Source organism: Pristiophorus japonicus, chromosome 2 (assembly GCF_044704955.1).
Source record: "Pristiophorus japonicus isolate sPriJap1 chromosome 2, sPriJap1.hap1, whole genome shotgun sequence".
In the NCBI taxonomy this organism is placed as follows: Eukaryota; Metazoa; Chordata; class Chondrichthyes; family Pristiophoridae; genus Pristiophorus; species Pristiophorus japonicus.
Window position 1 is genome coordinate 287,183,718 of NC_091978.1, and position 25,977 is coordinate 287,209,694.

At 44.4% G+C, this 25,977-nt stretch overlaps 1 protein-coding gene across 2 annotated transcripts in view; it reads left to right on the plus strand.

Annotated features, from left to right (window-relative positions):
- The window catches only part of prmt9 (protein arginine methyltransferase 9), a 130,263-nt gene that overhangs the window by 36,425 nt on the left and 67,861 nt on the right, over positions 1–25,977 (plus strand). For both annotated transcript variants that reach the window (XR_011590810.1, XM_070871504.1), the window contains exons 3-5: positions 1,490–1,726; positions 11,164–11,331; positions 12,127–12,229. Coding sequence is in view for 1 of the 2 variants with exons in the window: in XM_070871504.1 (XP_070727605.1) it covers positions 1,490–1,726; positions 11,164–11,331; positions 12,127–12,229 (508 nt within the window). In the remaining variant the exon portion in view is untranslated. The remainder of the gene's footprint in view (positions 1–1,489; positions 1,727–11,163; positions 11,332–12,126; positions 12,230–25,977) is intronic.

Sequence of the window (25,977 nt, forward strand, 5' to 3'; positions counted from 1 at the left end):
ACTACTACACCACAGGATACATTCCTGGCACAGAGCCTTGCCCTCTGGGAATACATATTGGGAAATTGCAGGTATGGTCCCCACAATTTTCCGTCTATTAAAAATAAATCATGGGAAAACACCCATGATTTCATGATCTGTGTGTCTGGCATTTGTAAAATTTACCCACCGGGGAATCAAGGAAGCCAAAGTGTTTTCAAATAGAGTTTAAACTTAATGTGACTGTCGCACCAACAAGAACCTGAGGGTAAATTTAACCCTCCAGGATGGGTGGGGGAAGTTTAATGGAGGCTGGTTGGGGGCGGGCAGCTAACCTACTCTGGAGAAGCGGGTCAGTAATTTAAATATGCTAATGAGACTGCGTGCCACAAATTTGAACAGACTTTCAGGTTTAACTCCTGGCGGCCGGGTTTCCCAGGGCTCAGAAAACCTGGCAGCTGAAGGGAGGCAAGAAAGACCGGATCCAGCAGGTAAGTAAAGTGCCTTTCCAGCACGTGTTTGTGGTCCCTGCCAAAAGTTTAAAATATCTAAAGTATCTCTGGACATCTCCATCTGAATGACACAAAATGCTCTGCTGGACCAATATCTCAGTCTACAAATCAGGTTTCTTAAAACGTAAACTTAAATAGAAGCAGGAACAAACCTAGCAGATTCACTCAATTACATTACAAGAATACTTGGTTTACAACCTGTAGTTTAAACCTGTTGCAATAATAAAAATCAACTTGGAAAATACATTTATAAGGAAACATTTTCACTTGAGTATTCCCACTTTCTCATTCAACTGCCTAGCAAAGCAAATACTAAAGAATCTGGACCACTAGCCTGATTTATATACAGTACTTCTCTATCTTTTGAAATCCCAGCGAAGAGAAAATAAGATAAGACAGCTATCACTCACAAGTACTCAAAGCTGACCCATAGTAAATCACTTGCAATGACAGACTCGTTAGTCAAATTAGTTTTCACAGGAGGCTACATGAATCCCAGCCTCAAATCATTCACCCAGTTTCAGGAGAATGTAGTTGAATATCTGAAGCTGAATATCTGATGAACATGATTCCACCCTATTGGGACAGATATTCAAAGTTAATGGCTCTCACTATCAAAATGAATGTCTTGGGTGTCTAGCCAATTTATATAAGATCTGTTTATGGGTAAACCATGTAACAGGTGAAAACAGCTCTATTTGAACCAGTTCCTAAATGCGAGGCAGGGTATGTATATTGTACTGACGTCTAGACAGACTACTTCCATCAAGCAACAATCAAATTGAAATGACAATACTGAAACATTGTACAGATTGCTGATCCATCTAAACCAGTTACAGCATTGTTATTGATTCTACATGTGTATCATGATTAATAGAAATCATTCTTTTCTTATGAAAATGTAATTGTAATTTAGAAGCGGTCTATTTTTTGAAAGTCAATACCTGTATACCTCAAAATTAAAATTAATTCTGAATTGTCCTTTTTGCTCTGAGCAGCATGGGGTTCCGAGATGAAGCAGCTGGCTATTTCCACAAAGCTGTCAAGCTCAATCCTGACTGTGCAGATGCAAGGGAGAATTTTTATCGTGTCGCCAACTGGCTAGTGGAACGTTGGCATTTTTTAATGCTGAATGATAAGAAGAGGAACCTTGCCTATCAACGAGCAATCCAGAAAGCAGTGCAGTCTGGCTGCACGTCTGTTCTGGATATCGGAACAGGAACAGGAATCCTCAGGTCTGTGGAATTTCCCTGCATGTGGTTGCTCTGATTGTAATATGTGTATAAATACCTGAAGGAAACAAATTTGCAGGACTATGGGGAAAGGTCTGGGGACTGAGACGAGCTAAAGTGCCCTTGCAGAGAGTCGGCACTGGCTCGAAGGGCCAAATAGCATCCTTCTGTGCTGTAACTATTCTATTCTATAATAAATGTGTGTCCATGTATGCATATTATAAAGATGGAATTTGGAGGGACAAAGTACCAAACCAGAGAAATGAAAGATGGCATGACTGGGTGAAAGGAAGGGAGAAGACAGGAGAGAAGGGGCCAAGAGAAAAAAAGGAGGTAGGGTAATAGGCTTGGGTTTGGAGCAGCAACCAAAATTGGCATGTAACTGAACACAGGGAATTCAGGTTACATAGACATGACTGGCATTAGAAGAAACATGTCCTGTTCATAAAGAGAAAAGACAATGTGAAAGAATACAGAGTTGAAGTCTGAGACCTATTGGTGGGAGGAAGTTGATTTGTAGGCTGCATGGAGTGGGCTTGAGGTGTCCACAAACCTGTGTCCAAGCTTGGAGACAGGTGTGGGGAGGGAGTGGTTGCAGGAGCCATTCAAGATGCAGAGTATCACAGGCCCGCTGCTGGAGGTTGTCTGGTGGGATCAAAAGGCTGAAAAGAAGGGCACGGTCAACTGCGATGCCAGCAAAGGTTGATCCAGGAGCCAGCGGAGGTGGGAACTGACCTCAGCAGTGCCCATCAGCGAATCCACTATACCAGCAGACGAAGAAGGAGTAGTGGGAGTGAAACCTGAGGACCAAGTGCAGTGAAGTCCAAGAAGCCACGGGTGGATAAAAGATCAATTCACAGGATCAGTGTAGATGAGAAAACTGGTCTGAGGAACAGCTGTAGGGAGGTGACAAACGCTCAAGATTGGGAGGTGCAACAGGAGCTTAAGCCAGTCCAACCCAGTCCAGTGAACTATGCTGAAAAATTATTAACTAGACAGTGCGTGTCAGCAGGAACCCAAGGCGCGGGTGGGGGTAGGAAGTCAAAGCTAAGCCCGATCTTTGCCACATACAAATTTTATGTACATGTAGTTACTGAGCAAGGGTCATTGAACAGTGATAAAAAAAATGAGAAGCTGGACTGATTTTTACTGTCCTCGGGCCCCAGGTGACATTATTTAACTGAGCCTAAACTGGGGATTGAACCTGTACCTTTCAGGCCTGTATGATTCGGCTACTTACTGGATAAACTTGCTGATCCAGCAGGGAAGTCTTAAGTTCATGTATTTTAATAAATCATTAGTGAGGATCATTAAAATGATTTATTCTTGACTTTGACCATAAATTCTCAGTTTTTTTTTCAGTTATTGGATTTGCTTTTCAGATTTGAAGAAAATGCCCTGAAATTTCCTGTGTTTTTCCATCACCAAAAATCAGGTTCAGAAATGTGGTGTTCAGATGCATCACATATGTGTCTTATATGCTATGCTAACATCACGCATGCAATGTGCAATCATCTCTGGATCCAAATTTTCAGCAGAAAAAGAAGCGAAAGACAGCACAAATGGTATTTTTCAGGTTAGGTTATACATTAGCATGATTATGCCTACTTCACAAAATGAGGAGGAAAACATCTACACCCCTACACCACTCAAGCGGAATGCCGGGCTGCCAGATTGCGGCACTTCGGCCAATTTTTTTTTTCCAACGCCACCTCCCCTTTTACTACTGCTCCGCGAGTGGCCTACAGCCTGGTACGCACCACCTGAAGCTGTCACTGACATTGCCAGGGGGTGCTAACGGGAGGCACCAATGACCCAAATTTCTCCTCCATGGACGTTTAACTCGGCAGTTTTTAAAAAAACTTTAATGATTTTGAATAATTAGTCACTTGAGACTGGTTGAAAGTACACAGCAGTACTTAGCTAAAATAGATGTTTATTGCTTGGATAGTGATGGTAAAGGATGTCAGACAATATATGATATTCTACTGAGCTCTTAATGACATCAGTTTAGTGGTCTGCTTCTCCAAGTGAAGACAGGAAATTGAGTAGTCTCCCGGGGGAACACAAAATGCTATAAGGTGTGTTTATCCAAACAGTTCTGATAAATGAATAATTCAACTAGTTGCATAGTAATTTCAGTGCACTGATGTAGTAAACACTGATGTATTAATTCAGCACAGAAACAGATAAACAACACAATAAAACAATTATCTTGGAGGCAGGTAATTCAGTTAACTGGTTAATTTGGATAGCAAATGTTGAACAATCTCAGCAATAAAATATCTCTCAGTATTGGATATTTTTAACTTTGCCCAGTTGAAGGTCTTGTAATGTAAAGTACCACCCCTCACCCGCCCGCAAACATTCATACTTATCTTTTCTTTTAAGAATCTCAGTAACAGATGCCAAAGCAACGTTGTGATAAGGAATAGCTGCAGAGGTCAATCTCTTTCATAGATTCATAGACTAGAGGTCTCCACCCAAATGTAATTGTGCACCTTTTCCTTAACTGATTGTTTAACATTGTCAACAATATGAAAGTGTACAAACTATACACTTGGGAATAGAAGGGGGAGATTTTTAACAAAAGGTTATACTTTTTAGACAGTTTATTTTTAGAAAGTAATATTATTGTCTTGTGAGCAGACAGGAAACAGTGCCCAGTTCAATATATGTTGCAGCCAATTATGTTATTCATTATTCCAATGAGCTTATCTTGTATTATGAACCACTCTGAACCAAAGCTATTACATAATTTTCAGGTTTAAAAAAAAAACTTTTATGTGCATATCTGTGCAAATGCATCCTGGGTAGTTCAACGTGTACGTGCAGCATTTGCATTGATGGAAGAAGATGTAGTATTTCACATTAAAACAATTGGGTCTAGTGCTCTAAGAGGAAATAGTTTATGTGCTCTCAGTCAGATTCCTAGTGTACATGAGTCCATAGCTCAAAATCTATCAACTCCAGACAAACTGCTACTCAGACATGAGAATTGGAAAAATTCTAACTGCCCTAAACAAGTTTGCTGTCTTTGACATTGGGTGTCATAGTGTTTTGTCACCAGTATTATCATCTGTTAACTTGACCATCATTAAAATTCACTTTTATGATTTAAAAAAAATTAGTTGCAGTTCTATTTCAATTAATTTCCACTCTTATTCAATTTTAATGATATTTTGAAAACAGTTAAAATTTTTTTGGTGTGGTTAGAATGATTTTGTAATTCATGGTTTGTTGGTGAACGACAATGAAGTTGAGTGTCGGCTGTGGCTCAGTGGGTAGCACACTCACCTCTGAGTCAGAAGGTTGTGGGTTCAAGTCCCAGTGTAGGTTGACACTCCAGTGCAGTGTGGTTACAGCTCAGAAGGAGGCCATTTGGCCTGTCGAGCCTGTGCCGGCTCTCTGCAAGAACACTTCAGTTGGTCCCACTTCCCCGCCATTTCCCCGTAACCCTGCAATTTTCTTTCCTTCAGGTACTTATCCAATTCCCCTTTGAAAGCCACAATTGAATCTGTCTCCATCACCCTTTCAGACAGTGAATTCCAGTTCCTAACCACTCGCTGCGTAAAAAAGTTTTCTCTCATGTCGCCTTTAATTCTTCTGCCAGTCACCTCAAATCTGTGTCCTCTGGTACTCGACCCTTCTTCCAATGGGAACAGCTTCTCCCTGTCTAGAACCCTCATGATTTTGAACAGCTCTATAAAATCTGCTCTCAACCTTCTCTGCTCTAAGGAGATCAACCCCAGCTTCTCCAGTCTATCCATGTAACTGGAGTCCCTCATCCCTGGAACCATTCTGGTAAATCTTTTCTACACCCCCTCTAAGGCCTGCACAGTCTTCATAAAGTGCAGTCCCCAGAATTAGACACACTACTCCAGTTGAGGCTGAACCAGTGTTTTATAAATATTTATTCATAACCTCCTTGCTTTTGTACTCTATGTCTCAATTTATGAAGCCCAGGATCATGTATGCTTTTTAACCACTTTCTCAAACTGCCCTGCCACCTTCAACGATTTGTGCACATATACCCCCAGGTCTATCTGTTCCTGCACCCTCTTTAGAATTGTACCCTTTAGTTTATATTGCCTCTCCTCATTCTTCCTCCCAAAATGTATCACTTTGCACTTTTCTGTGTTAAATTTTATCTGCCACTGCACCAGCTTGTCCATGTCCTCCTGAAGTCTATCTCTATCCTGCTCACTATTCACTACACTTCCAAGTTTTGTGTCATTTGCAAATTTTGAAATTGTGCCCTGTACATCCAAGTCTAAGTCATTAATATAATATCAAAAAAAAGCAGTGGTCCTGGTATCGACCCCTGGGGAACGTCACTGTGTACTTTCAGTCCAAAAAACAATTGTTCATCACTACTCTCTGTTTCCTCTCACTTAATCAATTCCATATCCATGCTGCCACTGTCCCTTTAATTCCACAGGCATCAACTTTATTATGTGCCACTTTATCAAACGCCTTTTGAAAGACCATGTACACCACCCGCATTGCCCTCATCAACCCCCTCTATTACCTTATCAAAAAACTCAATCAAGTTAGTTAAACACAGTTTGCCTTTAACAAATCCGTGCTGGCTTTCCTTAATTAATCCACACTTAACCAAGTGACTGTTAATTTTATCCCGGATTATCGTTTCTAAAAGCTTCCCCACTACTGACTGGCCTGTAATTGCTGGATTTATCCTTACACACTTTTTTGAACAAGGCCGTCCCAGGCTTGACTCCCTCCTAGATAAAACTACAGCTTCCGTCTGTGCCTCTCTTGACATCCTACAAGGGCTCATCGAGTCAGTCATCGCTGCTCCTTACGAGCAGCAACCCCAAGTGTCCCATCCTACTATCTTGCCAACCTTCCTGCCAAGGGCACGCACTGGGAGCCAATCTTGCTAATCTCCTCCCCATCCAACTCGCCCTCCCCATCCCTGACCCTGTGGATGCAGGCAATGGGACAGCCATTACTGACCTCTCTGCATCCCCCTCCAGAACGTCCGTTCACTTGCGACCAAGTCCCTTCCCATCCATGAGCTTATTGTGGATGCTGGCATCGACATCATGGCCCTGACGGAAACCTGGTTGCAGGGCGATGACATCTTACCCTTAAATGAAGCCTCCCCATCTAGCTATACCTTCCACCACTTGCCCTCAGACCACTGTGGTGGCGGTGTGGCTCTCATCAGCAAATCACACCTTGGTCTGTCCCCATACTCCTCCGGCACTTTCTTCTCCTTTGAGCATCTTGTCCTATTCCACCCCTCACCCCTTGGTACAGCCCTGATCTTTGTTCTCTTGGGTCCAAGGGACGTAAATTTGAACGGATATGGCGGACAACTGGTTTAGCCATTCACTGCCAGATCTGACTGGACCACATAAAGCACTATCGGGTCCTGCTCTCGTCTGTCAGAATTGCTCACTATTCCAGGATCATTCCGAAATGTAAAGATAAACCCCGACTTCTGTTCGCCTCTGCTAACCGACAATAAGTGTGAGGAGCTCATAGACTTCTTTGTCGCTAAGATTGAGACCATCCGTTCGGCCACCTCTGCCTCTTCCCTTCCTTCCCCTAGCCCACCGGACCAAACTTCCTCTAAGGAAGCCCTGTGCCCTAGCCCTGACCTTACATCTTTCTCCGGTTTCTCTCAGATCTCCCCTCATGACCTTTCCGAGCTCATCCTACTTTCTGCTCCCTTGACCCTATTCCCACAAAACTGCTGACCACCCAACTTCCTTTTCTGGCTGTCATATTAGCTGAAATTGTTAAAGGTTCTCTCTCCTCAGGTACTGTCCCCCTCTCCCTCACATCTGCCGTCATCACCCCTCTCTTAAAAAAAAAAACAAGCTTCAACCCCTCCGCCTTTGCAACCCCACCCCATCTCCAAACCTCCCTTTCCTCTCCAAAGTCCTTGAACGTGTTGTCGCCTCCCAAATCCGTGCCCATCATTCCCGCAATTCCATGTTTGAATCCCTCCAATCCAGTTTCCGCCCCTGCCACAGTACCGAAACGGTTCTCATCAAAGTCACAAATTACATCCTTTGTGACTGTGACAAAGACAAACTATCCCTCCTCATGCTTCTTGACTTGTCTGCAGCCTTTGACACAATTGACCACTCTATCCTTCTCCAACGCCTCTCCACCGTCGTCTAGCTGGGTGGGATTGCACTCGCCTGGTTCCATTCTTATCCATCTAATCGTAGCCAGAGAATCACCTGCAGTGGTTTTTCTTCCCGCCCTCGCATCGTTATCTCTGGTGTACCCCCAAAGATCTATCCTTGGCCCCCCTCCTATTTCTCATCTCATGCCCCTTGGCGACATCATCCGGAAACACAGCGTCAGTTTCCACATGACACTCAGCTCTACCTCACTATCACTTCTCTCGACCCCTCCATGGTCTCTAAATTGTTAGACTGCTTGTCCGACATCCAATTCTGGTTGAGCAGAAATTTTCTCCAATTGAATATTGGGAAGACCAAAGCCATTTTTTTTTTTTTGTCCCTGCCACAAACTCCGTTTCCGAGACACTGACTCCATCCCTCTCTTCAACTCCTGTCTGAACCAGATTGTTCGCAACTTTGCTGTCATATTTGATCCTGAAATGAGCTTTCAACCACATATCTGCAGCATAACCAAGACTGCCTATTTCCACCTCCGTAACATCACCCGTCTCCACCCATGCCTCAGCTCATCCACTGCTGAAGCCTGCATCCATGCCTTTGTTACTTCTAGACTTGACTATTCCAGCACACTCCTGGCTGGCCTCCCACATTCTACCCTACGTAAGCTAGAGGTGATCCAAAACTCGGCTGCCCATGTCCTAACTCGCACCAAGTCCTGTTCACCAATCACCCCTGTGCTCGCTGACCTACATTGGCTTCCGGTTAAGCAACGCCTCGATTTCCAAATTCTCATCCTTATTTTCAAATCCCTCCATGGCCTCCCCTCCTTATCTCTGTAATCTCCTCCAGCCCCACAACGCCGAGATGTCTGCGTTCCTCTAATTCTGCCCTCGTGAGCATCCCTGATTATAATCGTTCAACCATTGGTGGCTGTGCCTTCTGTTGCCTAGGCCACAAGCTCTGGAACTTCCTGCCTAAACCTCTCCGCCTCTTGACCTCTCTTTCCTCCTTCAGGACACTCCTTAAAACATACCTCTGTGACCAAGCCTGCAATAATTTCTACTTATGCAGTTCGTTGTCAAATTTCTATTGCATAATACTCCTGTGAAGCGGCTTGGGACGTTTCACTACGTTAAAGGCACTACATAAATACAAGTTGTTGTTGTTGTTCGCTTTGGCAGTTGTTTCTTCCTTGGTAAAGACAGTTGCAAAGTACTCATTTAGTACCTCAGCCATGCCCTCTGCCTCCATGCATAGGTCTCCATTTTGCTCCTCTGACTATTTTACTATTTATATGCTATAGAAGACTTTTGGATTCCCTTTTATGTTAGCTGCCAATCTATTCTCATACTCTTTATTTTTTGTCCCTCTTATTTCCTTTTTCACTTCCCCTCTGAACTTTCTATATTCAGCCTGGTTCTCACTTGTATTTTCAACCTGACATTGTCATACGTCCCCTTATTCTGCTTCATCTTGCTCTCTATCTCTTTTGTCATCTAGGGAGCTCTAGCTTTGGTTGGCCTACCTTTCCCCCTCGTGGGAATGTACCTCGACTGTACCCGAACCATCTCCTCTTTAAAGGCAGCCCATTGTTCGATTACAGTTTTGCCTGACAATCTTTGATTCCAATTTATCTGGGCCAGATCCATTCTCAACCCACTGAAATTGGCTTTCTTCCAATTAAATATTTTTACTCTAGATTGCTCCCTGTCTTTCTCCATACCGAGTCCATACCTCATGATACTGTGATTACTGTTCCTGAAATTTTTCCCCACTGACACTTGCTCTACTTGACCCACCTCATTTCCCAGAACCAGATCCAGCAATGCCTCTTTCCTCATTGGGCTGGAAACATACCAATCAAGAAAGTTCTCCTGAACACACTTCAGAAATTCTTCCCCCTCTCTGCCCTTTACATTATTACTATCCCGGTCTATATTAGGATAGTTGAAGTCCCCCATTATCACTATGTAGTTCTTGCACCTCTCTGTAATTTCCCTGCAAAGTTGCTCCTCTATATCCTTCCCACTAGTTGGAGGGCCTATAGATTACACCTAATAGTGTAAAAGCACCTCTATTGTTTCTCAACTCCAGCCAGATAAATTCTGTCCTTGACCCCTTCAGGACATCCTCTCTCTCCAGCACTGTAATATTCAATACTGTCACCCCACCTCCTTTCTTTCCTTCCCTATCTTTCATAAACACCTTATATCCAGGAATATTTAATACCCAATCTTGCCCTTTTTTGAGCCTGGTCTCCATTATCGCCACACCATCATATTTCCATGTGCCTTTGTGCACCTGCAGCTCCCCAACCTTAGGTACCACACTTTGTGCATTCACACACATGCATTGTAAACCTATCTTAGAACTTCTTGTATTCTCTTAGTCTGACCCCACCTAATACTGTACTATTTCTTATTCTAGTGCTATCTGTCTCTACCAATCCTTTGTGCACCAAGTTTATATCTCGAACCATCCCCTATATTGTGACCCGGTTTAGTACATTCTCTAGGATTTATATCCCGGACCATCTCCTGTATTATGTCGTTGTTCCTTCTTTGTCGCTGGGTCAATATCCTGGAATTCCCGACCTAACATCGTCGTGGGAGCACCATCACCATAAGGACTGCAGTGGTGCAAGAGAAGGCCCACCACCTTCTCAGGGTAACTAGAGATGGGAAATAAATGTGGCCTTTCCAGCATCGTCCGCGTCCTAAGAATATAATATATAATGACAAGCGTCCCCACCGGTAAAACGAACCGATAAAAGTACCCCAATAATCTTGCTGCATTGGCATGCTGCGCCTTAGACTGGTTTACAATCTGAACTGAGCTTTTTGAGGTAAGTACCTTGCAAGAGTTGTTACTTCCTTACTGCAAAAGACAATTGAATGATTATGTAAGTTCACATTTTACTCTAGGATTAAACATCTGGTTCAAGATTGGCAAAAGCATAAAAATGTTAGAATAGTCTGGGATGGAGGATCGAATCAGGTATTAAAATTACTTGTAAAATGGTGTGGGAGGGAGTGAAAAAACAAAAGTCCAGAATCAATGCATTGGTGGAAACAGAGTATTCTTTGGAACATACAAAAATGTAATCTGCATCTTCATACCCACAAGAAATAATTTCTGGGATCCTAATTGTCAATCACAAGATTGGCGTTGAAGAAATATATGAAAGGACAACATTTGTTAAATGCTACAGTTTCATCAGGTGATAAACTAAAGAGAACCAAATAAAATTGTTAGCTTTTTTTTTCCACTCTTTAAAATCTCATTCTTCTTTTTTTTTTTGCTATCGTTCAGCATGATTGCAAGAAAGGCTGGAGCTTCCCATGTGTATGCTTGTGAGTTGTCCAAGACTATGTATGAACTTGCCTGTGAAGTGGTAGCTTCCAACCAAATGGCAGGAGAGATTAAGATTCTGCACATGAAATCATTGGAGATGGAAGTACCAAAAGATCTCTCCAGCAGGTGCGTTCTGTCACAACCTAATAAAAATAGTTATATGCTAGATACATGTTTTCTTTTAAAGCTATGCTTCTATATTTATAACTTTACCCTATAGCCAAAAGCCATAAAGGAGAAACTGCTTATGACTGTGTTTGCTAGTCCTACAGAGAAGTACTGCAATTATAAACTTTGTGCCTCAACTTTGTTGAATGGCTTGTTAAAGCTGCATCCAGCAAAGGGTTTCTACTCTAGAAGTGGGAATTGCTCTTTTGATTGCAGGATATGCTTTGAATTTTCAATTTGTGTTTTTGTACTTCATCACATTTTTAACCAGTTTGAAATGCATTTTTGCTTTTGTGCTTTGTGTTTGGCTAAAGCATTAGTTTTAGACAAACCTTCAGTCAATATAAAGAAATTTACAATATAGAGATGTTTACAATTTTCTTCTGTTAAAGATGTTGAGAAAAGTTATTTAAAATATAACAAGTGCTGTAAATAAATACTTCACTCAGAGCAATTGGCTTTAGATTAATGGATTTGCAACATACTAATGAAGTAGAAAACAACATCAGTTTAATAATCACAATCTTCACACAGGTCATCAAACATTATAATTTTTAATATTAAGATAAACTTAATAAACTATGGGCTGAAGTTCCTGCTTCATTAATTTTCGTGAAAAAGTATACCATAGTAAAATCTGGCATAATTTCACTTTATATTCACGTCAATACATTCAATAAAATTAGCAAAGATAGGAATTTTGACCCCTATAATTTCTAAATAAGTTTCAAAGCTTTCCTATTTTGTCCTCAGGGTGTCGCTTGTTGTCACAGAGACTGTGGATGCTGGGCTGTTTGGTGAAGGAATTGTGGAGAGTTTGATACATGCATGGCAACACCTTCTTCTACCACCTAGGGTATGTGTTTTACACAATTGTGACCTTCTAATATTTGAACACTAGAAATGCTTTGACGCTCCAATACCATATTCAGCCCTGGCAGTCTCGTACTTATTTACAATCTTTTTCTGTTAAGTGGGTATGTTTTGATGGTATTACTTTTTGAATATGATATAATTGACAATAGTTTGATTTATGTAGTATGTCATATCGAACTTTTCTGATAAAGTAACTTTTATTTATCTGCAATTTAGTCGGGTGTCAGCCAGAATTATCTGGATTAATTATCTAGTTTGCACAAAGTTTGTTGGGAGTGCATGTAAAGTATACTCTGCCTTTATAACAGTCATTGGGAACAAGCATTTTTGCACATTTTAATGCAGTAACTTTACCATGATATAGTACAGAACACAATGGCCCGAAAATTCCAGTCGGAGGCTTCCCGTGGGCAATTGCCTTCCGACCGGAGAATTTTTACGAAAGTACCTGGTAGTCTAGGAGGCGCCCTGGATTCCATTGGGGAGGCCTTCTCTTCCTGTTCTGCGAAGCTCGCTCCCATCCGGAGGGTTCCCACGCAGAAGATGCAGTCACGTGTGACTGCTTAGCATCAGGTAGGTAGTTCACAGGTTCCCATTAATAGCACTGAGACTCACGTATCTACAAGTTCTCAGTGCTATTAATGGGGAAAAAAAAGCAAACACACACAAATAAGAAATAAAAAACAGACCTCACATAATTGAAATTAATTGAAGTTAATAAATACCTTAGGGAAAAACAATATATTTCCGATTTCTTTTTAAAGTTTTGTAATTCGGATTAAAAATAAACTTACCTTAGTGGGCAGAGTTTTTAACAATACAATGTTTTTATGTTATTTAATTTTATTGTGTTTGTGTGTTTTTAAACACTTGCACCTGTAAAAGTAGGCTATGTGCCTGCGTTTTCAGGCGCAAGATTTTTGAGAACATTTGCTGGGCAAGATGTGCGTAAATCCTGCAATCTTGCCCGTGCAAATGCCCTCGCTCCTGATCTGTCTATGATCTGTCAAGCTGCAGCTTGACAGATCGGAAAAGCCGGTTTTCAGTGCATGCGCATTGTGCGCTGAAAACTGGCTTTTCCGATGCCTTCCCAGGTCCGTAGAAAGTTCGTATGGGCCCAGGACGTCAGAATTTCCAGGCTAATAGTAAAAAGTTAAGAGATGAGGCTGAGTATTATTATTGCCAAGATAATATTACAGCTGAGAGCCTTGCACTTGGTAGAGGGATGGGAGATGGCAAGCATAGAGAGAACATGTCATGATTTTTTGTTTTAAACCTATTGGGCCCAAGTTTCCACACGATAGAAAACGGGCGCCCCTCCGAGCTGGGCGCCCGTTTTTCGCGCCTAAATCGGCGCCTAAAAAAATAAATCGCGATTCTGGAGCGTTCTGCAGCTCCTTGTCTGCCTGGCGCGGCGCCCAGGGGGGCGGAGCCTACACTCGCGCCGATTTTGTAAGTGGGAGGGGGCGGGTACTATTTAAATTATTTTTTTTCCTGCCGGCAACGCTGCGCGTGCACGTTGAAGCGTTCGCGCATTCGCGCATGCTCAGTGTGAAAAAAACATTGGCACTCGGCCATTTTTGTAGTTCTTTGTAGCTGTTTAATTTTTGAACATTTTTAAAATAAAAGCACATTAGCCATTAGCACATCAGCACTTGCAGCCTTCTCACTGTCCTCCCCCGCGGGAAAGAATGCCCCCCCCCCCCGGCGGGAAGAACGGGCGCCGCTGTGCCCCCCCCCCCCCCCCGGGAAAGAACGGGCACCTCCTCCCCCCCCCCCCCCCCCCCCGCGGAAAGAACGGGTGCCTCCTCCTCCTCCTCCTCCTCCTCCCCCCCCCGCGGGAAAGAATGGGCACCTCCTCCCCCCCCTCCCCCCCCCCCCCCCCCCCGCGGGAAAGAACAGGTGCCTCCTACCCCTCCCGCGGGAAGAACGGACGCCCCCCCCCGCGGGAGGAACGGGCGTCTCAGGCTTGCTGCAGAATTCTCCCTGCCTGAAGCACTTTCACACAGGTAGGAAGATGGTTTATTTAATCTTTTCTTTGCTTATAAATGTTTATTCAGGTTGGATTTACTTGTATAATATTTGTAGAAGTATAAATAAAGATTTATTGTAGAATTTAATGACTTCCCTCCCCCCCACCTCGTTCTGGACGCCTAATTTGTAATCTGCGCCTGATTTTTTAATGTGTAGAACAGGTTTTTTCAGTTCTACAAAAATCTTCACTTGCTCCATTCTAAGTTAGTTTGGAGTACGTTTTCACTGTGGAAACTTTCAAATCAGGCGTCAGTGGCCGGACACGCCCACTTTTGAAGAAAAAATTCTGTTCCAAAGTAGAACTGTTCTACCTGACTAGAACTGCAGAAAAAAAAATGTGGAGAATTGCGATTTCTAAGATAGTCCGTTCTCCACCAGTTGCTCCTAAAAATCAGGCGCAAATCATGTGGAAACTTGGGCCCATAGTTTTATATTTCACTATTATCTGCAGTAATTCAGAATCTAGCAATTTTATACCAAAGTTTGGAGCTTTACACTATAAAGTTCACTTACACTTATATAGCACCTTTCACATCATCAGGACATCCCAAAGTGATTCACAAAAAATTAATTATTTAATTGAAGTGTAAACATGGCAGACAATTTGTGTGCAGTAATGTCCCATAAACAGCAAATTAGATGAATGATTGGTTAACCTGTTTTCAATGGTGCTGGTTGGGAAAGTAAATTTGTTTCAGACACAGGGAGAAAATCCTTGCTCTTCTTCATATTGTATCACCGGACCTTTTATGTTCCATCTGAACATACAAATGAACTATAGAGTCAGCTCACCGCAAAACCTTTGATAAAGGAAGCCAAAGTTAATCTTGGTGGTGTGCAGCTTGTTGGAACAGAATTCTGCCAGCAGGTGGCAGTAATGCTGTTAGCTGGACCGTATATTGTGACAGTGATTATTTGCACTAATTTTTTGAGCGTCCTTTTGCGTCTGCGCGTTCTGGACTCCGCCTCCGACGCCTACGCATGCGCACCACCGCCCCCTACACCGCCACCTGGACTCGGGCCCCATCCTCCCGCGCATGCGCAGACTCCTTGAACCCAACAGTGGAAGTCGGCCCTGTATTGTGAGCTGGAGCTGTACCGCATGTGTCTAGCTTTTAGATTAGAATATCGCAATTAGAACATTTTTGCTGCCTTCTGTGAGAGAGAAAGCATCAGAGGGGGGAGAGAGAGAGAAGCTGGGGGAGTGGGGAGAGAGAAGCTGGGGGAGCGGGGAGAGAGAGAGAAGCTGGGGGAGGGGGGAGAGAGAGAGAGAGAGACTGGGGAGTGGAGAGAGAGACTGGGGAGTGGAGAGAGGGAGGGAGAGAGACTTAGGAGAGAGAGAGAGAGAGAGGCTGGGGAGAGGAGAGAGAGAGACTGGGGAGAGGAGAGAGAGAGAGAAAGAGAGAGAGAGAGAGACTGGGGAGTGGAGAGAGAGAGACTGGGGAGTGGAGAGAGAGAGACTGGGGAGTGGAGAGAGGGAGGGAGAGAGACTTAGGAGAGGAGAGAGAGAGAGAGGCTGGGGAGAGGAGAGAGAGAGAGACTGGGGAGAGGAGAGAGAGAGTGACTGGGGAGAGGAGAGAGAGAGAGAGAGAGAGAGAGACTGACTGGGGGGAGAGAGAGACTGAGAGAGTCGGGGGGGAAGAGACAGTGGGAGGTTGGGGGAAGGGAGAGGGGCTGCGGGAGGGAGAGAGAGAGACTGGAGAGACTTGGAAGAGAGAGAGAGATTGGGAAAAGGTGTGAGAGAGGGAAAGTGGAGTAGAGAGACACTGGGGGGAGAGTGAGAGAGAGGGGACGCGGCAGAGGAGATCGGAGCGGAGAGAGGGACTCGGAAGATGGATCACGTTTTTCCAACCCTCCCCTTTACACCCACATCCGATTTCTCAGAATGCTCGGTGTGTGTGAGACAAGGGGCATCATTGGAGTGGATGAAATGTGGAATTCACAACACTGTCACTATTCACTTCATACCCAATAAACCTGTTAACAATCCGTGACCCACACACAATGCCCCATCTATGGTACGGGAAGGGAGGGAACCCTAACTTGGGCTTAGGATAGGGCAGGAACCTGGGCTGGGGGGTGGGGATGAACTTGGGATGGGGGTATCGGGAACTTCGGCGGGGATGGGCATGAACTTGGGTTGGGGGGGCATGAACTTGGGTTGGGGGGGTGACATGAAAAGCTGGGACATCAGAAACTTGGGCTGGGATGGAACAGGAATGGGGCAGGAATTTGGGCTGGGGTTGTCAGGAACTTGGGCAGGGATAGGGCAGGAACTTTGGCTGGGCCAGGGGCAGGATCATGAACGTGTGATGGGGGGGCTGTCAGGAACTTGGGCTGGGAAGGGGGGACTTGAACTTGGGATGGGGGTGTCAGGAACTTGGGCTGGGAAGGGGCAGGAACTTCGTCTGGAGCGGAATGGCTCGAATTTCACTTTGCAAATTGACTGAGAACTTGGGCTGGGTGATTCTAATTATACATTCCAGGGAAACTGCTGGATGTGTCTTATCCTCCAAGGGGACCAATCAACAATCAGGTCATATGACCATGGAGAGCCAATCAGAGAATTTTGCTTGCGCAAATAAGCACAATTATAGGGGCCGAAATTACCCCCTCTATAAGCTCCGTTACCGGCGGGAATGGAGTGGAGGAGCCTTACCGACCGGGGGCAGACGGATGAACCGACCCGTCTGAAGTTGCAGGAACGGGTTGCCGCATTGCCCGTTTTCCCACCACTTCGGGCATGTGCGACCCCTTACCGACCAGCATCGACCCCCTTTCTGACCCCTGTGCGGAATTGACCCATGGGAGCGGCGCCAGCACCAGCCCTTAAAGGGGAGGTCGCGCTGCCGGCGACTCCATGTTATTTTTTTATTGTTGGTTGACTGCCAGGTCGGGCCGACAATAATGCCCACAGGTTCGGCTAGCAGCCTGGCAACCCTCTTGCGTGCCAGGCTGGTGGCCCAGTGAACCTAAGTAAACCTATTACACTGACAAGCAATGTTAAAACTCGTAGAAATAGTCGCAACAAATGCATTGTGAATGAATTGCTTCATGTTCTGATCTATATTGTCATCGGTGTTTACTTAGTATGATAACTGTATTTTGAAAGCAAAGGACGTGCCAGGCTATTCACAACTGCAAGAAATTAAAATAAAAGGGGAGATCCATCTTGTTTTCTTTCTATTTTATTTTAATTTTCTTGTAGTTGTGAGTAACTTGGCCTGTGCTTTGCTTTCCAAAGTGTTCAGTGTTGCTGGATGGTTGGTTACCTTTGAGAGAACAACTGTCTTGGTCTAAGTTTTATACTCACAATAAATGATGATGTAGTGGCTGTTGGCATTTGTGCTTCAAGTGATAGTGGCAAGGTGCTCAACACAGAAGGATATCATTGGCCACAAAACCTGAGATCAGGTTTGTGTGACTGCTGATGGTAGTAACATGGATTTATGAAGGGAAAGTCATGTTTGACAAATTTGCTGGAATTCTTTGAGGATGTAACGAACAGGGTGGATGAAGGGGAACCAGTGGATGTGGTGTATTTGGATTTCCAGAAGGCATTTGACAAGGTACCACATGAAAGGTTACTGTACAAGATAAAAGTTCACGGGGTTGAGAGTAATATATTCGCATGGATAGAGGATTGACTAACTAACAGAAAACAGAGAGTCGGGATAAATGGTTCATTCTCTGGTTGGCAACCAGTAACTAGTGGGGTGCCACAGGGATCAGTGCTGGGACCCCAACTATTTACAATCTATTGTTCTTATGTTCTTATGATCTGGGCAATGATTTCCTTGCCTCTGCAACTAAAGTCATAAACAATCTGAAGTTAGAGCCTGTTAGAAACTAAGTAGCATTCTGTTAAGCTAACTGAAAAGGGAAGCCAAGTTGTTAGGCAAAAGCAAAGGGCCTTTAAAGGGTACTTGAAGTCTGTTTGGAGTGATCAAGAGCTATAAAGGTAGATTATAATACAGCAATTGTTCAGACCAGAAGAGTCATTAAGGAGATGAATGAGATCACTGGGTTACATTCATCTGCAAGATCATACAATTAAATTAAAATGTTTCCGTTGCCAGTTGTGATCAGAAGGATTCCTTTGGACTAATGTCGATGATGAAAAGTCCAGTGCTAACCACCAAACTTGTGAGGGCATCCTATGGGGCTGGAAAGAGAACCATATTGCATTAGTGTCTTATCCAACAGGCCAAAGCAGTGACCCATCTGTGTGGAGTTCATAAAATCTGGTGGAGTTGATGCACAGATAGAAGGACCTCAAAGGTAGTAATCTCAGGATTGCTACCAGTGCCACGTTCTAGTCAGAGTAGGAATCGCAGGATAGCTCAGATGAATACGTGGCTTGAGGACTGGTGCAGAAGGGAGGGATTCAAATTCCTGGGACATTGGAACCGGTTCTGGGGGAGGTGGGACCAGTACAAACCGGACGGTCTGCACCTGGGCAGGACTGAAACCAGTGTCCTCGGGGAAGTGTTTGCTCGTGCTGTTGGGGAGGAGTTAAACTAATATAGCAGGGGGATGGGAATCTATGCAGGAGGACAGAGGGAAGTAGAATGGGGGCAGAAGCAAAAGATAGAAAGAAGAAAAGTAAAAGTGGAGGGCAGAGAAACCCAAGGCAAAAATCAAAAAGGGCCACATTACAGCAAAATTCTGAAGAGGCAAAGTGTGTTAAAAAGACAAGCCTGAAGGCTCTGCGCCTCAGTGCGAGAAGTATTCGTAATAAGGTGGACGAATTAACTACACAGGCAGCAATTAACGAATATGATGTAATTGGCATCACGGAGACATGGCTCCAGGGTGACCAAGGCTGGGAACTCAACATCCAGGGGTATTCAACATTCAGGAAGGTTAGACAGAAAGGAAAAGGAGGTAGTGTAGAGTTGCTGGTTAAAGAGGAAATTAACGCAATAGTAAGGAAGGACATTAGCTTGGATGATGTGGAATCTGTATGGATGGAGCTGCGGAATACCAAAGGGCAGAAAATGCTAGAGGGAGTTGTGTACAGACCACCAAATAGTAGCAGTGAGGTTGGGGACAGCATCAAACAATAAAGGTACAGCAGTTATCATGGGCGACTTTAATCGACATATAGATTGGGTTAACCAAACTGGTAGCAATACAGTAGAGGGGGATTTCCTGGAGTGTATTAGGGATGGTTTTCTAGACCAATATGTCGAGGAACCAACTAGAGAGCTGGCCATCCTAGACTGGGTGATGTGTAATGAGAAAGGACTAATTAGCAATCTTGTTGTGTGAGGCTCCTTGGGGAAGAGTGACCATAATATGGTAGAATTCTTTATTAAGATGTAGAATGACTCAGTTAATTTAGAGACTAGGGTCCTGAACTTGAGGAAAGGTAACTTCGATGGTATGAGACGTGATTTGGCTAGAATAGACTGGCGAATGATACTTAAAGGATTGATGGTGGATAGGCAAACATTTAAAGATCACATGGATGAACTTCAATAATTGTACATCCCTGTCTGGTGTAAAAATAAAACGGGGAAGGTGACTCAACCGTGACTAACAAGGGAAATTAAGGATAGTGTTAAATCCAAGGAAGAGGCATATAAATTGGCCAGAAAAAGCAGCAAACATGAGGACTGGGATAAATTTAGAATCCAGCAGAGGAGGACAAAGGGTTTAATTAGGAGGGGGAAAATAGAGTATGAGAGGAAGCTTGCTGGGAATATAAAAACTGACTGCAAAAGATCAGCCAAAGCTGAGGCACACAGACGAGCCAGAACAGTCGGACAAAGAAACCATCGACGACCAACCAACCTACCAGCAATCTTCAGAGGACTCAAGGGTCATCAGTGAACCCGGAAATTCCATCACAGACCTGTTCAATAAAAATGGACTTGCAATTCCTCACATGGCCACTGCCACCCCCCCATCAAGTCAGTCATCCAGCCATCAGCCAAACAGACCCCGCACACTTACCCAAGGCTGGAATCGAACTGAGACGGTCAACCCGGGAGCGCAAAGCACCGCACCATCTCAACCTTCTATAGATATGTGAAGAGATAAAGAGAGTGAAGACAAACTTAGGTCCTTTGCAGTCAGATTCAGGTGAATTTATAATGGGCAACAAAGAAATGGCAGACCAGTTGAACAAATACATTGCTTCTAACTTCACGAAGGAAGACACAAATAACCTTCCGGAAATACTAGGAGACCGGGGGTCTAGTGAGAAGGAGGAACTGAAGGAAATCCTTATTAGGCGGGAAATTGTGTTGGGGAAATTGATGGGATTGAAGGCCGATATATCCCCGGGGCCTGATAGTCTGCATCCCAGAATACTTAAGGAAGTGGCCCTAGAAAAAGTGAATGCATTGGTGATCATTTTCCAACGGTCTATCGACTCTGGATCAGTTCCTATGGATTGGAGGGTAGCTAATGTAACGCCACTATTTAAAAAAGGAGGGAGAGAGAAAACGCGGAATTATAGACCGGTTAGCCTGACATCAGTAGTGGGGAAAATGTTGGAATCAATTATTAAAGATGAAATAGCAGCGCATTTGGAAAGCAGTGTCGGGATCGGTCCAAGTCAGCATGGATTTATGAAAAGGAAATCATGCTTGACAAATCTTCTGGAATTTTTTGAGGATGTAACTAGCAGCGTGGATAAGTAAGAACCAATGGATGTGGTGTATTTGGACTTTCAAAAGGCTTTTGACAAAGTCCCACACAAGAGATTGGTGTGCAAAATTAAAGCACATGGTATTGGGGGTAATGTACTGACGTGGATAGAGAACTGGTTGACAGACAGGAAGCAGAGAGTCGGGATTAATGGGTCCTTTTCAGAATGACAGGCAGTGACTAGTGGGGTGCCGCAGGGCTCAGTGCTGGGACCCCAGCTATTTACAATATACATCAATGATTTGGATGAAGGAATTGAGTGTAATATCTCCAAGTTTGCAGATGACTCTAAGCTGGGTGGCGGTGTGAGCTGTGAGGAGCACGCTAAGAGGCTGCAGGCTGACTTGGACAGATTAGGTGAGTGGGCAAATGCAGTATAATGTAGATAAATGTGAGGTTATTCACTTTGGTGGCAAAAACACAAAGGCAGAATATCTGAATGGTGGCAGATTAGGAAAAGGGAAGGTGCAACGAGACCTGGGTGTCATAATACATCAGTCATTGAAAGTTGCCATGCAGGTACAGCAGATGGTGAAGAAGGCAAATGGTATGTTGGCCTTCATAGCTAGGGGATTTGAGTACAGGAGCAGGGAGATCTTACTGCAGTTGTACAGGGCCTTGGTGAGGCCTCACCTGGAATATTGTGTTCAGTTTTTGTCTCCTAATCTGAGGAAGGACGTTCTTGCTATTAAGGGAGTGCAGCAAAGCTTCACCAGACTGATTGCTGGGATGGCAGGACTGACATATGAAGAGAGACTGGCTCGACTGGGCCTGTATTCACTGGAGTTTAGAAGGATGAGAGGGGATCTCATAGAAACATATAAAATTCTGACGGGACAGGACAGGTTAGATGCAGGAAGAATGTTCCCGATGTTGGGGAAGTCCAGAACCAGGGGACATAGTCTAAGGATAAGGGGTAGGCCATTTAGGACTGAGATGAGGAAAAACTTCTTCACTCAGATAGTTGTTAACCTGTGGAATTCCCTACTGCAGAGAGTTATTGATGCCAGTTCATTGGATATATTCAAGAGGGAGTTAGATATGGCCCTTACCGCTAAAGGGATCTAGGGATATGGAGAGAAAGCAGGAAAGGGGTACTGAGGTGAATGATCAGCCATGATCTTATTGAATGGTGGTACAAGCTTGAAGGGCCGAATGGCATACTCCTGCACCTATTTTCTATGTTTCTATGTTTCTAATGAGCCAGTTCAAGATAAAGCTGGTGAGTAGAATTCTGTTTGAAGCATGCATACTCTGTATTGCAGAGAATATTTGGTTTGTACACATGAAAAGGAGGATCCTAATGAGCCTGAAAACTACCAAGGCATTTTTTGGACATGAGTGTTTCTTAAAGGGGTTCTTTAGCTTGTTATGGCAAGTATTAGATATTCTGAAGGTTTGTAGAGTAATCCAAAAGGAACAGGCAGGATTCTACTTTCATGCAAAACTTGTAGGCTTGATCTGAGATCACTTGTAAGGCTCCGAGACACCCACTTACATTACTTTCATTGATTTTTTAAGGCTTTTGACTTTCCAATGTAATATGCAGTCCATATGAAGAAGCTGGAAGCTGGGAAGCACATGGATTTTATCTGATATAAGAACATAAGAATTAGGAGCAGGAGTAGGCCATACAGCCCCTCGAGCCTGCTCCACCATTCAATAAGATCATGGCTGATTTTCGACCTCAGTTCCACTTTCCCGCCTGATTCCCATCTATATCCCTTGATTCCCCTAGAGTCCAAAAATCTATCTATCTCAACCTTGAATATAATCAACGACTCAGCATTCAGAGCTCTTTGGGGTAAGAATTCCAAAGAATCACAACCCTCTGAGTGAAGAAATTCCTCCTCATCTCAGTCTTAAGTAGCCGACCCTTTATCCTGATACTGTGCCCCCGAGCTCTAGACTCTCCAGCCAGGGGAACAACATTTCAGCATCTACCCTACCAATCCACCTCAGTATCTTACATATTTCAATGAGCTCACCTCTCATTCTTCCAAAACTCCAGAGTGTATAGGCCAAATTGACTCAATCTCTCCTCCTAGGACAACCCTCCCATCCCAGGGATCAATCTAGTGAACCTTCATTGCAATGCCTCTATGGCAGTGTGTCCTTCTTCAGATAAGGAGACCAAAACTATGCACAGTACTTCAGCTGTGGTCTCACCAATGCCCTGTACAATTGTCATTAGACTTCCAGACTCTTGTAGTCCAACCCCCTTGCAATAAAGGACAACATGCCACTTGCCTTCTTAATTACTTGCTGCACCTGCTTGCTAACTCTGTGTTCCCTGTACGAGGACACCTAAATCTCTCTGATCACCAACATTGAATAATTTCTCACCATTTAATAAATATTCTGTTTTTCTATTCATCCTCCAAATTAAATAACTTCACGTTTCCCTACGTTATAATCCAAAGTGATTATCTGCATGAACATTTTTGTGTCCTTCTGCGCATACGCATGGTCGGCCCCACTCCTTTTTGCACATGTGCACCTGATCCCCTTCTGCTCATGCGCGCTGTTACCGAGGCCGCGTGCGCGCAGCACCCCACCGTTGTGCCTGCAGTGCAGTGCGGGCCACATTTTGTTCAGCTCCGTGGGAGAAGGCCCGTCACTGGATCTGTGCTGGCTGGGGGAAGGGAGAAGAGAGGTTCGAAAGGGGAGGGAGAGTGGGGGGGAAGAGAGGGAATCGGAAGGGGGAAGAGAAGGAATTGGAGGGACAGAGTGGGGGAGAGAGGAACCAATTGGAAGGAGAGGGGGGAGATAGAGAGAGGGGATCGGATAGAGAGAGGCATTGGAGGGAGAGTGGGGGGTGGGGAGAGAGAGAAAATCTGAGGGAGAGAGTGGAGGAGAGCAAATCGGAGAGGGGGCGGCGGTTGGTGGGGGCGTAGGTCAGGAACATGTTGGGAGGCGGAGAAGGTTATAAATCCGGGGCGGGGGAGGAACTTGGTCAGGGGGAGAAGGTCAGGAACCTGGCTGGGGGGTGGGGGGACGGGGGGTTGCGGGGAGGAGAGAGTAGGTCAGGAACTTGGGCGGGGAATAGGGGAGGTCATGAACTTGGGTGGGGTGGGGGTTGGGTGGGGAGTAGGTCACGAACTGAGGAAGGGAGTAGGTCAGGAACTTGTTTGGGAGGTGGTAGAAGGTCTCAACCCACGAGGGTGAGCCCTGTCTTTTCCAAGTGAGCTCTGTTCTGTAAGGGATTTTGAATTGTAGCAGGCAAAGAGCAGACAGATAGGTGGTCATTACACAATGCTGAAGGTAGTTAATTAATCAGTATAAGGAGGGTCTGAGGAATAATTGTCTATGTATGTAACACTTGCTTATGTAGGTATAGCGCACTTAAAACACATTAAAACTGTATGGTTAACCTTAGTAGCACTTAAGAAAACAGCCGAAGTCAGCAGTTACAATTTTGATTAGAAGTCTTTGAGGAAGAGATAAGAAAGCCAGTATTTTGGGAACAGTTACTTCAGGCATCATACAGTCTGTGGCAAAGTGCAAATCATGGAACAACACAATTAACATATGATGGGAGATGGACAATTGCATGCACCATTCAGAGCTAGTCTGATAAGAGTCGACAAATCAATGCAACTCCGCTGATAGTAATAGACCTATCGATGATTTTGTAGGAGGGTAGTTCCTCTCCAAAACCTGTATAAATTATACTTGAAACCTCTTGTATTTTGAAGGTTCCACGATTGAACCCCCAGGGCCTGATGGACTGCATCCCAGAGTACTTAAGGAGGTGGCCTTGGAAATAGCGGATGCATTGACAGTCATTTTCCAACATTCCATTGACTCTGGATCAGTCCCTATCGAGTGGAGGGTAGCCAATGTAACCCCACTTTTTAAAAAAGGAGGGAGAGAGAAAGCAGGGAATTACAGACCGGTCAGCCTGACCTCAGTAGTGGGTAAAATGATGGAATCAATTATTAAGGATGTCATAGCAGCGCATTTGGAAAATGGTGACATGATAGGTCCAAGTCAGCATGGATTTGTGAAAGGGAGATCATGCTTGACAAATCTTCTGGAATTTTTTGAGGATGTTTCCAGTAAAGTGGACAAAGGAGAACCAGTTGATGTGGTATATTTGGACTTTCAGAAGGCTTTCAACAAGGTCCCACACAGGAGATTAATGTGCAAAGTTAAAGCACATGGGATTGGGGGTAGTGTGCTGACGTGGATTGAGAACTGGTTGTCAGACAGGAAGCAAAGAGTAGGAGTAAATGGTTACTTTTCAGAATGGCAGTCAGTGACTAGTGGGGTACCGCAAGGTTCTGTGCTGGGGCCCCAGCTGTTTACATTGTACATTAATGATTTAGACGAGGGGATTAAATGTAGTATCTCCAAATTTGCGGATGACACTAAGTTGGGTGGCAGTGTGAGCTGCGAGGAGGATGCTATGAGGCTGCAGAGTGACTTGGATAGGTTAGGTGAGTGGGCAAATGCGTGGCAGATGAAGTATAATGTGGATAAATGTGAGGTTATCCACTTTGGTGGTTAAAAACAGAGAGACAGACTATTATCTGAATGGTGACAGATTAGGAAGGGGGAAGGTGCAGCGAGACCTGGGTGTCATGGTACATCAGTCATTGAAGGTTGGCATGCAGGTACAGCAGGCGGTTAAGAAAGCAAATGGCATGTTGGCCTTCATAGCGAGGGGATTTGAGTACAGGGGCAGGGAGGTGTTGCTACAGTTGTATAGGGCCTTGGTGAGGCCACACCTGGAGTATTGTGTACAGTTTTGGTCTCCTAACTTGAGGAAGGACATTCTTGCTATTGAGGGAGTGCAGTGAAGGTTCACCAGACTGATTCCCGGGATGGTGGGACTGACCTATCAAGAAAGACTGGATCAACTGGGCTTGTATTCACTGGAGTTCAGAAGAGTGAGAGGGGACCTCGTAGAAACGTTTAAAATTTTGACGGGTTTGGACAGGTTGGATGCAGGAAGAATGTTCCCAATGTTGGGGAAGTCCAGAACCAGGGGTCACAGTCTAAGGATAAGGGGTAAGCCATTTAGGACCG